General features: G+C 49.9%; 1 protein-coding gene across 1 annotated transcript in view; it reads left to right on the top strand.

The window, feature by feature from the left end:
* CSMD2 (CUB and Sushi multiple domains 2) overlaps positions 1-14,587 on the top strand; it is a 668,360-nt gene that overhangs the window by 540,404 nt on the left and 113,369 nt on the right. The window contains exons 33-40 of the mRNA XM_079924609.1: positions 3,798-3,893; positions 5,089-5,292; positions 5,667-5,791; positions 6,659-6,755; positions 7,869-7,973; positions 11,104-11,222; positions 11,727-11,796; positions 13,707-13,823. Coding sequence (XP_079780735.1) covers positions 3,798-3,893; positions 5,089-5,292; positions 5,667-5,791; positions 6,659-6,755; positions 7,869-7,973; positions 11,104-11,222; positions 11,727-11,796; positions 13,707-13,823 — 933 coding nt within the window. The remainder of the gene's footprint in view (positions 1-3,797; positions 3,894-5,088; positions 5,293-5,666; positions 5,792-6,658; positions 6,756-7,868; positions 7,974-11,103; positions 11,223-11,726; positions 11,797-13,706; positions 13,824-14,587) is intronic.

Here is a 14,587-nt window from a genome sequence, read left to right as displayed (position 1 = left end):
ATTTTTATTGCCAGGTAGTTAGAGAATGCGGCCTGTACCATTTCTACTTTGGGGATTCAATGAGGTCCTCTCAGTAGCCAAGGACATTTTTTTAAATTCCTTAATTATCTGAGAAGAATGTGTGTTCTCTGTTGCGTAGAGAGTCCACGTAGAGAGAAGGGGTGAGCTCAGGCCCTGTGGTCACACTGCCTGGTCTCTAATCTCAACTCTCCAACTTGCATGCTAGGTGCTTGCCGTCACAACCCTTGGCCACTCCGAGCTTCAGTTTCCTCATGTGCAAAGTGCAAAAAGTAAAACTTCTACCTCCTAGATTTACTGTTAGGATTCAGTAAGCTTTGTAATAGCCATTAGATAAGGCTTACTCTTTTTTTTTTTTTTTTTTTTTTGTGGTATGCGGGCCTCTCACTGTTGTGGCCTCTCCCGTTGCGGAGCACAGGCTCCGGACGCGCAGGCTCAGCGGCCATGGCTCACGGGCCTAGCCGCTCCGCGGCACGTGGGATCTTCCCAGACCGGGGCACGAACCCGTGTCCCCTGCATCGGCAGGCGGACTCTCAACCACTGTGCCACCAGGGAAGTCCGAGGCTTACTCATTTTTATTATTCAAACCCATTATATCAGTGGTTCTCAATGAAATGGAACACCCCACAAATACACACTCATCCAAGAGTGTAAATCAGGATTTTGGAGGGTAAGGTGCTTTTTCAAAATCTCTTGATAGATAGATAGATATAAGTATATCCATAGATATAGAAGCATAAGCATAGGTACAGGTAGAGAGATAGGTATACACTTAGGACCTGTAGATATACATATGGATATAGGTATAGGGATAGATAGAAATGTAAATGACCAATAGAAATAGAAACAAATAGGGATAGAGATAGATGACTGATAGGTGGATGGATGGATGGATAGATAGATAGATGGATAGAGAAATAGAAGTATAGGACCTATATACATTAATATCAATATCCTCAGATCATCTCTTATTCCTCATATAGAGAAACACTGATGATGAGCCTTTGGTGCTGATGGGAGTGAACTGTGTCCCTGTCCCTGAGGCTGGGCTGGGGGAGAAAAAGAAAAGCTTGAAGACCACAACTCAACAGTCTTCACTTTGTTTTTCTATTTATGTATCAGTGAGAATGTTGTGTGAAAGTGTCTGCCAGCACAATTGTGATATTTTGTTGTCTCCCTGTGTTTCTAACAATTTTGTATCTGTGTTTGCCTGATTTATCTTTTCTCATTTTCTTTGAGAGTCTTTTTCTTTTAAGAGGAAGTTTACTTATAAGTGAAACATGTGGCCTGCTATCTGTCACCTTGTTTTGTTCGTTCTGGGGTTTTGTTTGTTTTGTTTTGCTTTTGCTTCTTCACGTTTCCATTCATACCTGACCCATCTCTAATTTCCAAGCTTTGCTGATACATTTGGACTTTATCAATGTTATTAGTAATTATTTTATAATTATGGACTTCTTCCCCAAGAACAAGTTTTTCCATTTGCATTTAGTTTTGTTCCCTCTTTAACAATAATTAATTGGGTTTAACTATATTTTCCTAGTTTTCTTTATCCCTGATGGTTTTTGATTTCCCTACTTTGGTTCGTTTTTTAAAAGTAGGGCTCCTCACTGCAGTACTTTCTGTCACCTTGCATGTATGAGAATGCCTTTCCTTTGATGTATCCTATAAATGACAACCTGATTATAAATCAGATTATGGGCCACAAACATTTCAAAGCTGCAGTGGTTACTTTATTCCAATAGTTAATATTATAGATGAGTTGAAATTCAACCTGATTCTTTGTCCTTGTAGGCAACCCACGCTTTTCTCTTTTAAAAACCGTTCACATTTTTGTCTTTATTTTTAAAATGGAAAAGCCCACGAGGATTGTTGTGGTGGAAATCTCTTTTCATTAATTAGATCCGGCACTTTGTGAACAATCTCATTCAAAAACCTCAAGCCTTTCTCAAGCTTCGAAAGTTGTCTTCCTTCTTAAATTATTTTTTCTCGTTCAATTTCTCTTGTCTTCTCTCTCTAGAATTCTTGATATATGCATATTGGATTTTTTTTCTGCCTGTCTTCCATGTCGCTTGTCGTTCCTCTCATTAGTTTAATCTCTTTATCCTTTTTCTGTGGATTCTGGAAGAATTTCCCAAATTTAATCTCCACTTTGCTGTTCAATTTCTGCAGAATCCAGCTCCATGTGCTAGAGTTTCTCATCTCTTTGTAGCTTTTATTGATCTCAGATCTGTTCTTTGACACATCTTCCTCTAATTTCAGAGACGCAATGCTAAATTTAATCTTGTGACAACTGCTATTAAAAATCTTCTGAGATTTTTACCTGTTCTTTGTTGTAGTTCACATAAAGATACTTGCTTTGACTTCTGAGAGGTCTCCTACCTTAAAACTTTGGAATCTTTTCTTACGTCCAGTGATTTTACTGTGTGTTTATTCCTGGAGAGGGAGAGCTGCATACGTCCAGCACTGGAAGCTGAAATGGGTCCTGTGAGAGATTACGGGGGGTCCTACTCCACATGTATCCGGCCAGATGATGGAAAAATGGAAAAGTTGAGTTTGTTCTGCTCACATTTATTGAGAGGAGGAACTAGAGATGGTGGTGAAAATCAAGAAAAGCTTTTCTTCATGAGTTTCTTTTTGCTTTGGCAGCCAGAATTTAGCTGGGCAGTGACTCCTGGGCTCAGCCACCTGGGATCTATGTAAACCTAAGTGTGTTGTGAAAAAGGCTCTCTGATCCCCATGACCAGTAGCATCACATGGGCTTTTTGGAAGCACTGGTGGACCCCAGATGTGCCTCCCAATGGCTCCTTGGGTGGTTCCAACCCCCAGCCTCCCTGAAGTGATGTAGCCTGGCTTTCTGGAACACCTACTTTCCTTCTGACGGTGGGGTCAGCAGACATTCCCAGGGGTCCCTAAGGCTATGGAGGGGCAGCACGCAGAGTGGTCATGCCACTGCCCATCACCCCACATTCTCCCTCAGCTTCCACAGGAAGGCGATGGTGAGCAGGACTCCACCTCACGGCTGCAGGTCTGTCTGCGCCACATCAAACAGAAGATATATCTTTATCTTCTGATATAGAAGCTATTGGGCTTCCTTAGCTTCCTGTGTCTGTGCGGACTTTCCCCACTTCATTGTGTTATTGGTTGGGTGACAATACACCCTGCTTTGCCTGGGATAGTCCCAGCTTTCACTTGGTTGTCCCAGCATAATTATTAATAGCATGCCCTTTGACTCTCGGAAGTGTCCTAGTATGAGCAATAAATTATATGATCACTCTGGTTGTCAATCATTTCACAGGGCATCTGGGAAAAGCCAGTTACTCTCCAGTGATTACATCACCCTCCTTTCCAGAGCTTGGTGCCTTTTTTGTTTGTTTGTTTTTATCAGATTGATATCAGTTTTCCAAGTAAACCACCAGTCAGTTTGGTAACGGCCATTCTCCCCCATCCATGTGGGTCAACGCATCTTCAGAAACTTTCTCCTTTCCAAGCAGGTCATTTGATCTGAACCTATCTTTCTTGATCTATAAACTGCAGGTACTGAATGCCAACCTCACACTGACATGGGTCAACATTAAGACCACGGATGTGAAAGCGTTCTGTAAACTTTAAACTGTAACTTGCAGTAAAAATGTGAGGTTTCATTTTAGGAAGACCTGGGAGGTGGAAGGGGCTGCTGTGTGGAGTGTGGGCAGCCCCTCCATCCTGGCCAGGATTTTACCCGCCAGGCCCGACTGCTGGACTCACAGTCTTCCTCTCCTCCTTGCCCCTTATCTCTGCAGGAGAATCTCTGCCCTTGGCCACCTCCAATCAAGTCCTCATTAAGTTCAGTGCCAAAGGCCAAGTTCCAGCCAGAGGCTTCCACTTTGTCTACCAAGGTATGCAGGACGTGGACGTGGGAGGTGTGAAGGCAGTCTCAGTTCTTCAGAGAAAACAGGGACCTTTGACCCCCTAGTCTGAGCCTCATTCTTAGGCTGTTTGGGGGCAGTTACGGGTTTGTGGGGCAGTTCCCTGAAATTCAGTTGAATTTTATACATTCATGTACCCAACAGACAATTCTTACCAAACTCCATGCTGGATAAGGGAAGAAATCATAGAAGGGAAGCTAATTTGCACACACACCCCCACTGCCCATTGTCCGGCACAGTCCTGATGGCATTGGGAAGACCAGCCCAGGCCTCTTACCTGGTTTTGTCTGCAAGACCCAGTAAAGGTGCAGGGAAAACACAGGCTTTGGAGTGAGTTGGACATGGATTTGGGTCCCAGCTCTGTCACTTTCTAACTGGGCACCAGCTCCTCCTCCTCTTGGAGCCGCGGTTTGTTCACCTGTAAAATGAGGGTGATCATATTACCTCACTGATGGCGTTAAAAGAGTTCACAGAGTAGCTGGCATGAAGCAGCTAATCAGTGTCCGTTCCCTTCCTTACGAGCCCGGAAAGGCCAAGTCTTGGAGCGCCCTGGCCTCCACCTGGAGGCCCCAGCCTCCCTCTGTCCAGCAGAACGTCCACTCTTCTAGGGCTCAGGCTCCAAAAATGGTCCTGTTCATTCCACCGCCCAGGATGAGCTGTATTGCCTTGTGCAGGGGTAATCCTGCCCCTGGGACACCCTCCCTGGGGCCTGGGTTCAAAGGTCCTATTAGCCCCTGTAGGTAGGAGGAAGGGAGATTCAGGTCATGAGAGCAGGGCCCTGGGAAGGGTCTTCAGGCACATGGGGTGAAGAGGGCAAAGCAGGGTCAGGGGAGAAGGAAGGGCCATTCTCCCTGTTAGGGGACACGGGACCCTACTGGGCACGGGCCTTCATTGGGAAGGCGGAGAGCACAACTGGGCCTAAAGTCTGGGCCCAGGGGCCTCACAGTGCCTCCCATGGTTTCCAGAAGCTGTGCTACAACATTGTGTGTCTAGCTATGTTTCAGTGAGGTGGGCCTCATCCTAGAAAGCCTCCTACCCTTGCTCTGAGGGAAAGCGCCCAGAGCCTGTCAAGGTCCCCACCCAGTTCCAGCCCCCCGGTGTGCCCATCCCCGGACCAGTTTCTAGAGGGGTGCGGCCTGCCCCTCAGCGCCCTTGTCCCCTGCAGCGGTGCCCCGGACCAGCGCCACGCAGTGCAGCTCGGTGCCGGAACCCCGCTATGGCAGGAGGCTGGGCAGTGACTTCTCGGTGGGCGCCACCGTCCGCTTCGAATGCAACTCCGGCTACGCCCTGCAGGGCTCCCCAGAAATCGAGTGCCTCCCTGTTCCCGGGGCCTTGGCCCAGTGGAATGTCTCAGCCCCAACGTGTGTGGGTGAGTCCTAGACAACCAGGACTTGGGGGCGAGGGTGGCCGGCCAACACACAGCAAGACACACAGCAGCCCCGCCGGCCAGAGTGACTTCAGAGGGGGACCCCTTCCAGCCAAGCCCTCGTCCTGTGGGTCGGCGTGAAGACAGCGAGGAGGAGCAGTGGGGGCTGCTGGGGGAGGGACATGGGGGCGGGGGAGCGGGAACCAGGTCCCTCAGGAGGGTCGTATGGGGAGGAGCCACAGGAGGGGGCGGGGCTGGGGCCCAGCATGGGGAAGCCAGCCGGGGGTGGAGTCACAGCGAGGCCAGGGGCCCTGGGAGGGGTCTGCCGGGGAGGCTCCCCTGGGGACCCACAGAGACCAGAGCGGCCTCCTTCCCAGTGCCCTGTGGCGGCAACCTCACGGAGCGCAGGGGCACCATCCTGTCCCCCGGCTTCCCCGAGCCGTACCTCAACAGCCTCAACTGCGTGTGGAAGATCATGGTCCCCGAAGGCGCTGGCATCCAGGTGAGGGCCAAGGGGGTGCCGGGGGCAGACACAGCAGCCTGTCCCTGCCCCTCAGGCCAGGTGTGCGGGGGAGGCCCACAAACAGAAAAACACAACAGGTCCCGGCTCAGGAAGGACAAGGGGTGGGTGCTGGCTCGGCCATCAGGGAAGCCAGAAGAAGGAGGTGGGCCCGGAGCTGGAGTGTGAAGGCTGGGGAGGAATCGTAGATGTTTCTCAAACGGCTTGAAGGGTTCTGTTCTTCAGAGTGTGGGGGGATGGAAGAGGAGGCATTGCAGGTGAGGGGAAGGGGGCAAGCCGGCAAGCACAGATGAAGCAGGGACAGCACCCGGCGCACACCTGGGGGGTCGCACCTGCAGCCTGAAGCTGCAGTGGAATCGGGACCATACTGGTGCCCGGGGGTGACAGCCAGTTGGAGGAGGCCCAGGACAGCCGCAGCGGCCGGGAGGAGGGCCCGGGGCGGGCAAGGCCAACAGAGGGGAGCCGCAGGGACTCAAGGTGGACAGGTCCAGCCAGGCGCGGGTTACTGGCTCACAGCAGACATCCTGTCTGGTGCAGTCGAGACAGGAAAGTGAGGAAACCCAAGGAGTGTTGGAGAAGTGAGGGGGAGGCCAGCTGGACCGAAGTAGCCTGGACTTTCCTTTCCCCGTTCTCTACCTGACAGAGTACCCCACTGCCATGCAAGCATCTCATACCTCTCTCCGCCACTGGACGATGAACTGCTGGGGGACAGGGGCTGCATCTTACTTTTATCAGAGTTCCTAGCACAGTGTCGGGTCCAGACTAGGTGCTCCTCCCTTCACGTAGATGGGAAGGGAGGAGAAGAGGGAGGGCTGCCTAACCCATGGTGCAATCCCCCTGCCTTTCCAGATTCAAGTCGTCAGTTTTGTCACAGAGCAGAACTGGGACTCCCTGGAAGTGTTTGATGGTGCAGACAACACTGTAACCATGCTGGGGAGTTTCTCAGGTGAGGCGGGGCTTCTAGGGACCTGGACTCTGAGGGCAGTAGTGGACTTTTATTATTATTATTGAAATGTAATTCACATGCCATAAAATTTGCCATTTGAAAGCGTACAATTTAGCAGGTTTTAGTATATTCACAAGCTTCTACAACCATCACCGCTGTCCAATCCCAGATCATTTTCATCACCCCAAAAAGAAACCAGGTACCCATCTGTACACACTCCCCATTGTCCCGCACCCCCGCACCCCCTGGCAATCACTAAGCTTCTTTCCATCTCTATGGATTTGCTCATTCCAGACATTTCGTATAAATGGAGTCCTACAATATATGGCCTTCTGGGTCTGCCTTCTTTCACTCAGTGTAACGTTTTCAAGGGTCACGATGTACAGCACACATCAGCACTTCACCGTGTGGACAGACCACATTTCATTCACCCATTCATCAGTTGATGGACATTTGGTTGTTTCCAACTTGTTGGCTAATTTTGAATAATGTTGCTGTGGACATTCACGTACAAGTTTCCATGGGAACATGTTTTCAGGTCTCTTGGGTATACACCTAGGAGTGGAATTCCTGGGTCATATGTGATTCTATATGTAACTCTTTTGAGGGACTGTCAGCAGAGTGGCCACACCACTTCCCATTCCAGCAGTGGACTTCTAAGTGTGGTGTATGATTTTGCCCAAAGGTCAGGGCAATTATCTGGGTCTTATAGACCCCAGAACTTCATGCTGCCAAGACCTAAGAGGCGTCATGTGCCCCAGATAAACTGTCTACACTGCCTGAATGGCCTAGAGAATTATCCACGTCAGAGTCACTTTGAAGACGCCTGGAAGGGGACCAAACTCATAGGCCACCTGAGGGAAGTCGCCCTGCTGCTGGCACGTGGCTCTGCCACTGCTTTTTTGAAGGAAGTTGTTTGGAGTCTCTCCTCCCTCAGCCGTTGGAGACCCAGCACACTAAGGCGAGCTAATTTGTCATTCAGTGAGTTTGATAACTGGGGACATCTGGGGGCCTTGGGAGCAGAAAGTCAGCAGGTAGCAACAGCCGGCGAAATGGGGGGGCTTGCAGGGGTGAGGAGAGGCTAAGTCTGATTGGTCCCCATTTCCTCGCCAGGTACGACCGTGCCTGCCCTGCTGAACAGCACCTCCAACCAGCTCTACCTGCATTTCTACTCCGACATCAGCGTGTCTGCAGCGGGCTTCCACTTGGAGTACAAAAGTGAGAATCCCTAGTGTCAGCTGCTTGCAGGGTTCAGGGTGGGAACTGACAGGGCCTAAGTTCCCACAAGGAGCGGGGGTTATCCTGGGGCTATATATTCTCCACCCCACTGAAGCCTTACGCCAAGCTAGGTGAGGATGCGTAAGCTCAGAGAAGGTCTGAAACCTCCTCAAGACACACAGCCAGGAAGTGGTGGAGCCAGGGTTCTCACCCAAGGGTCTGTTCCTCAAAAGCCTGTGTGCTTCCTCTGTGTCCACACAGGAGTGGGAGGGGGGCCAGGTCACCGGCTTGGGCCCAGTAAATTATTTGGGGTGTGAGACAATGGAGGTTCTCTCCTCCTCCAGTCCTAAAAACTGACTTCTCCAAACCCTGGTCAATGATGCAACTGTCCTTGAAGTTCTTCTCCTCATTGCAAACTTCACTCCTCTCCCACTCTCAAAACCTTACATCCTGGCTTCCAGCATCCCTAAGTGGTCACAACTAAAAACTCTTAAAGAAAAAGCGTTGCAGGGGGAGGGAGAGGTACAAACTCCTGGGCATAAGATAGGCTCAAGGATGTATTGTACAACACGGGGAATATAGCCAATATTTTATAAAAACTGTAAGTGGAAAGTAACCTTTAAAAATTGTATTAGGGCTTCCCTGGTGGCGCAGTGGTTGAGATTCCGCCTGCCGATGCAGGGGACGTGGGTTCGTGCCCCGGTCCAGGAAGATCCCACATGCTGCAGAGCGGCTGGGCCCGTGAGCCATGGCCACTGAGCCTGCGCATCCGGAGCCTGTGCTCTGCAACGGGAGAGGCCACAACAGTGAGAGGCCCGCGTACCACAAAAAAAAAAAAAAAAAATTGTATTAATTTTAATTTTTAAAAAAAGGAAAAGGGCTGCAGATGTGCCTTGTGGGGCGACAAAGACAGAGGTTGCTGGGGTAGCTGCTCTCATCCTGAGACGGCCTGCCCATCCCCATCCCCACTGGGTACAGGAAAAAATATGTTGGCAGCAGTGTTTGCCACGCATTCATTCAGCAATTACTTATAGGGTATTTACAATGTGCCAGGTGCCATGCTGGGGTTGGGTAAGATCAAGATGGGTGAGTCCCCTCTGAGTCCAGGGGAGAGAGGCAGACACGTGGACAGAACAGGACATGACAGCATTCCAGGTGCTCACAGGGGTGTCGCCAGGAGGTACAGCGGTGGTTCAAAGGATAGAACAGTCACTTCTCCCAGAGGCTGGTGGAGAAGTGAATGTCATGAAGAAACACTGGACACCTGCAATGTGGCACACCCTGTGCTAAGTGCCCACGGAACAAAGATGAATAAGGCACAAAGCACAAAGTCTAGGGGGAGAGATGGACATGGAAACAGTGATTGTAGTTCAACCTGATATGCTAAGGGTGTACAGAAGAGGGGAGCTAACCCTGGCCACGTGAGACTTTACAGTCTAACCTGAGTTAGATTTGGAATGAGAAGTAAGAAATGGAAGAAGGTGTGGTTGGCTGGACCATCTTGGACAGGATGGGCAGATGGAAGACCCACTTGCTGCTAGAGGCCTGATAGGGTCAGCATTACCCAGCTGGTCTCAAAATGAACGAGCTTTGTCCAGGTAGTTGGGAGAGGACTAGCTGGATCCCAGGATGTTCATCGCCTGGAAGAACTGAAATGGGCAGCTGGTCAGAAAGCCCTGGGGCAGCTGGAAGCCAAGACCCTGCAGGGTGGAGGATAGGACAGGGACCTCCAAGACCTTCCTCCCACAGACCTCTCAGGCCTCACTCACCCAGCAGGGTGAAGTATCCTGGCTCTTGAATAATTTGTACTTTTCCTTTCACCCTCTCGTCTCTGTTCTCTCCAGTTTTGTTTCCTTATCCAATATTTAAATTTGAGTTCTTAAATGTTCCCTAGAATCTTCTCTTTTCTTACATGTTCCAAAGATAGAACTTTCCTAAATCTTTTTGCCATTCTACTGCCTCATTCCCAGGAAAAATTCACCTTTCTGAATTTTTTTTTCTGTTGCTATTGTTCAAAGGAATGGGTAGTTTTCTCAGTAGCTGGTGTTTATCATGCACTGTCCTCTCACAGTGGAAAGAACTAGGGGAAAACAGAGGTCTCCATTAGTATTTGGAGACTGAAATTCCTAGGACCCAGTACCCTGTAGTTGTGTTTGTTTTGTAGATAATCTACAAAGAGGGTACAGAAGGGGAGAATTAACTGCTATTGTAGAGGCAAATGGTTTTGAAGGGTACTGAAAAGTCTTGTCTACTGCTGTGTATTTAATATTTATTTAATTGAAATGGAAATGAAACAATGTGCTTTCAGAAGTAATAAATTGCATATGATTTTTTTAAGTCTTCCTTTGTTGTAAGCATGGCTTAAATAAATCAAGCTATGCAATGTAAAGAAATTAGAATGGACTTTTCTCTGTGTCCTTCTGTCTTCCTCTCTCTGTCCTCACCTCTCTCCCCATTGCATTCTTCTCCCACCACACTCTTTTGCTCTTGTTTTCTCTTTCTCTCTGCCCCTCCTCCTCCTTCTGTCTACCACTGCCATTCCAGTAAGCAGGTGTCAGGTTACTAAGTTCTGATCACCCCACTAAATACTGAGTTGCCTTCTACTTGGACTGCAGGGAAGAGTGGGGCAAAAAGAGACAAGATGACAGTTGAGATGAAGTACTTTCAGTTCAGTTTGATGATTGTTTTAATATTGTCCTTGGAGTCTTTTGGCCCAGATGCTGGGATTTGTGGATTTAGGCCCAAACATCTTCCATTTCCAAGCACGACATCCACTTCTTAAAAGCACATGTAGGACAAAAGTTGCTTGGGAAGAGCATGATGGAACTTCTTGGGGTGATAGCAATGTTGTATAGTTTTGAGCCCGAGGGCCTCTGGACAGCCAGAGTCCCCAGATGATACCCACCTGCCCCAGGAGGCTTTGGTCTGTTGAGCCTCTGTGCCGTGTGAACATTCTGATTTTCTCATGTGCTGGGAGGTGAAAGGCTTAGAGGTTGGGAGGAGAGAAAGCAGAGAAGACACAGCTTGGAGGCAGCTGCTCCTCCCTGCTGCCAGCCATGCCCTCGGCCTGCTCTTACACCCACCTGATGGGCTTGTCCATTCTCCTGTTGTCTGTCTCTGTCTGGTCTAGCGGTGGGCCTGAGCAGTTGTCCAGAACCTGCTGTGCCCAGTAACGGGGTGAAGACTGGCGAGCGCTACTTGGTGAACGATGTGGTCTCTTTCCAGTGTGAACCGGGATATGCCCTCCAGGTACCTCCCGTTGACCCCCAGGGCCAGAAAGATGTCCCCTGAGCTGGGGTCAGCCGGCCTTCCCCCAGCAGAGCTGCAGTCACCAAAGAACAGAGAGAAGCCCCCCAGATCCCCCAGGCACTGTTATGCCCTCCTGGAGCTGTTCATGAAAAAGACAAAGTGCTGACTTTAGCCATTTGGCACAAGCCAGCCTTGAATGTGTTCCTGCAAAGTTTCGGTTTGATTAGACTTTAGGAAAATTGAATCTTCCTTTGAAGGCAGTGAGGGACTCTAGTAATTAAAGGAGTCTCGCAAGGAACCTTTAGAAATGAGAATTCTTTAGCAATAGCCGCTAGTAAGCATCCTTCCCCAGATCTCTCTCCCTCTGCCTCACTCCCCATTCCACAGTGGATCCATGTGTCTTGTTCCTTGACCCAAGGCCCCAGAACAAGCCCCCTGCTCCACGTTGTACACGCAATTGTGCCCGTGGGGGCAGCTAGCCCACGCTGTTCTTGATTCCTCCAGGGCCACGCCCACATCTCCTGCATGCCCGGGACCGTGCGGCGCTGGAACTACCCTCCTCCGCTCTGTATTGGTAAGAGAGTCCCCACTTTTCCAGGTCATTCAAATCCATTTCTACCAGGGCTTTGAGTTCAGTGACATATCGCTGGGATCAAGTTCGACTCCAAAGGAAGTTTGGTATTCCGGGGCTGCTCACAGACAGTACTTTAGACTGAGGTTTTTGTAAGCTTTAACTCTCAAGATTTTCCTGACTTCTGGATACCTTCACCCACCAAATGAAACATGACAGGAGGCTTGCCCATTCGAAAACCTGATGATGACCATTCTGATTCCAGATAATCGACCAAACCCCAAATGGAACCTCTGGGCACTTTGGGCTTTCCCCTGTGACTTCTCGTGGGACAGACAGATGGAATCCACTGATAGAGGAAGGCTGAGGGTTCCCTGTGAAACGAGGACTTGGTTTGGTTTCTGTGCCGAGTAGTGATGAAGAGATCATTGGATACAAGAAAAGACAGGATCTCCACCCTCAGAAGCTTCTAGTCAGCTTGGGGCAGGGGGAACATCCCTTTATTGAAGGTCTGCCACATGCCGGGCACGGAGCTACGTGTCTCCTCACCACAGCTCTTCAGGGCAGCTGTCATCACCCTCATTTTTGCCAACAGGAAAACTAAGGCTTTTAGGATTCAGAAGAAAGTGGCAAAGTTGGGAATGGAAACCTAGGTTTCCCCGCCAACTGTCAAGTGCAAATCTAGGCTAGCCTTCGGGTGGGAAGCAAGGTGAGCGAAGGGCGTGGCACTGGAGCGTATGAGATTTCCCTTCAGTGATCTCACCAGGATACAGACCTGGTCGTCTGCAGAGCAGTCAGAAATGGGACTGGTCAGCCCAGGGCCCTTTCCCCATCCTGTATCACAAAGGTCTTGCCCGGGGAACTGCTCATAGAACAGCAGCTGCTGTGGCTGAGGGTGTACTGTGTGTGCCAGCCGCTGTTCCAAGCCAGGCGAAGTCCTTTCTGTTGTAACCTCATCACCACCCTGTGACACAAGTGCTGGGTGGGGGAAACTGAGGTTTGGGGGTTTGGGGTGGAGGGAGTTAGAGCTGGCCCAAAGTCACTCAGGAAGTGGGAGCATTGGGATTGTGACCCCAGTGGTCAACGCCCAGGTCCCCGCTTTGCACCCGGGCACTGATCCCTTCGGGTCTGTGTGCTCGAGTAGTCCTCTCCCCAGAAGGCGTTTGCGTACACACGGCACATGGCCTCCCCTCCGCTCCTTTCTGTGGCCTCCCATGACAAGCTAACCCCTTTCTGCTCACACAGCCTTTTCCTAATAAGATGTAAAAGGAAAGAATCGACGTCAACTGACCAGGCTGCAGTCGTGCCCCAGCCCTGCATCTTCAGGTGACTGTGACTGAAGTCACCTCGATTGGAGATTCAGATGCCCCAACCCCTCCTGGGCTGAAATAATCACAGTCACTTTGGCTCAGGGCGTGTGTCAACGCTCTGAGGGTGGGCTCGTGGTGGGGCTCTTCTGTTGACCCCCCAGTCCCATGGAATATGTATTTGTAAAGAGCCTGGCCGCGTGCCAACGCATCCCCGTCCCCTTCTTTCCTATCTTTCAGTCCTGGAAGAGTTGACTGGACAGTGAGGAGAGGGAGATTTGGGGGATAGTGTAGGAGATGGTCACACGTCTCCTGGGGCAGACCGCTTGTGCTGCATGACCTCGCTAAGGAAACTGACTTTGAAGGGCATGCTTAAGGTCAAGCATCCATAACTTGGGTTTGTGGACGGCTGGGCAGACCTAGGAGATGCTTCCCTTCCTGGATTTACATGCTCAGTTTGGCCCTTGTCTGCAGTTTTTTAGGGAGATGAATTATAGGTTCCTTTGGGTTCTCAAAGGGAAATTGACTTGGGAAAGTCCAAATGCTGCATGGCCCCATACTGACCTCACTGCAGTCCTAACGCTCTGTCTGGTCTCACGGTCACAGCGCAGTGTGGAGGAGCAGTGAAAGATATGGACGGAGTGATCTTGAGCCCCGGCTTCCCGGGCAGCTACCCCAGCAACACGGACTGCTCCTGGCAAATAGCACTGCCCGTGGGCTTTGGTAAGTCTTCACGCCCAGGCCTCTGGCTTAAAGCGGCTGTCTGCGGCTGTCACTAACCTCAGCTGAGTCCATTTAGCTCTCGGCCTCTCTGCTTCCTCAACTGTCGACCTCTTGTGCAAGCGTGAGGATCAATTAGGAATGGTAGAGATGAACGGGCTTTGGGGACATAAAATAGGGAAAAAACTTCAGGGATTGCCATTATTATTTTTATCATTTGAGCAGTGGGCTAAAAGGCGGAATGAGAAATTACTCAGGGCTGGTTAAAAAAGAAAAAAACAATCTATTTTACTGAGACTGGACTTCAGCCTGTTCTTTTAATTCCAGTATCTAATTTCTCATCCTAATTAAACTGAGCCAAGGTCAACGTGAAATTGAGTTTGCGTTCTTTATGCTCACCTTCTAGCTGGCCTTAGAGGTTGGGCGGTGTCTTTGTGTGTGTGTGTGTGTGTGTGTGTGTGTGTGTGTGTGTGTAGACACAGGGGTTGGCGTGGTGTAGAGGACACTAATCTGGGTACAAAACTACATTAGTGGAGATTCATGTGTTGTGTACTGGGAATGTAATCTAACCCCCAGTATTTCTGTTGAAGAGAGAAAGGATTTATGTTGAATGGAATTTATAGGCTGTACACATAGGTCATCTTGCCCAAGTCATTTCTCTGCTCCTACAAATGAAATGTCCCGAGGAGATCACTGCTGAGCAGGCCCGTGAACCCCCAGTCTGTGACCTCAGGAGTGAAGACCACCTCTTTTGTCCTTTATTTTTC

This window comes from Stenella coeruleoalba (genome assembly GCF_951394435.1).
Source record: "Stenella coeruleoalba genome assembly, chromosome: 1".
In the NCBI taxonomy this organism is placed as follows: domain Eukaryota; kingdom Metazoa; phylum Chordata; class Mammalia; order Artiodactyla; family Delphinidae; genus Stenella; species Stenella coeruleoalba.
This window is presented reverse-complemented; position numbering and strand designations above follow the sequence as displayed.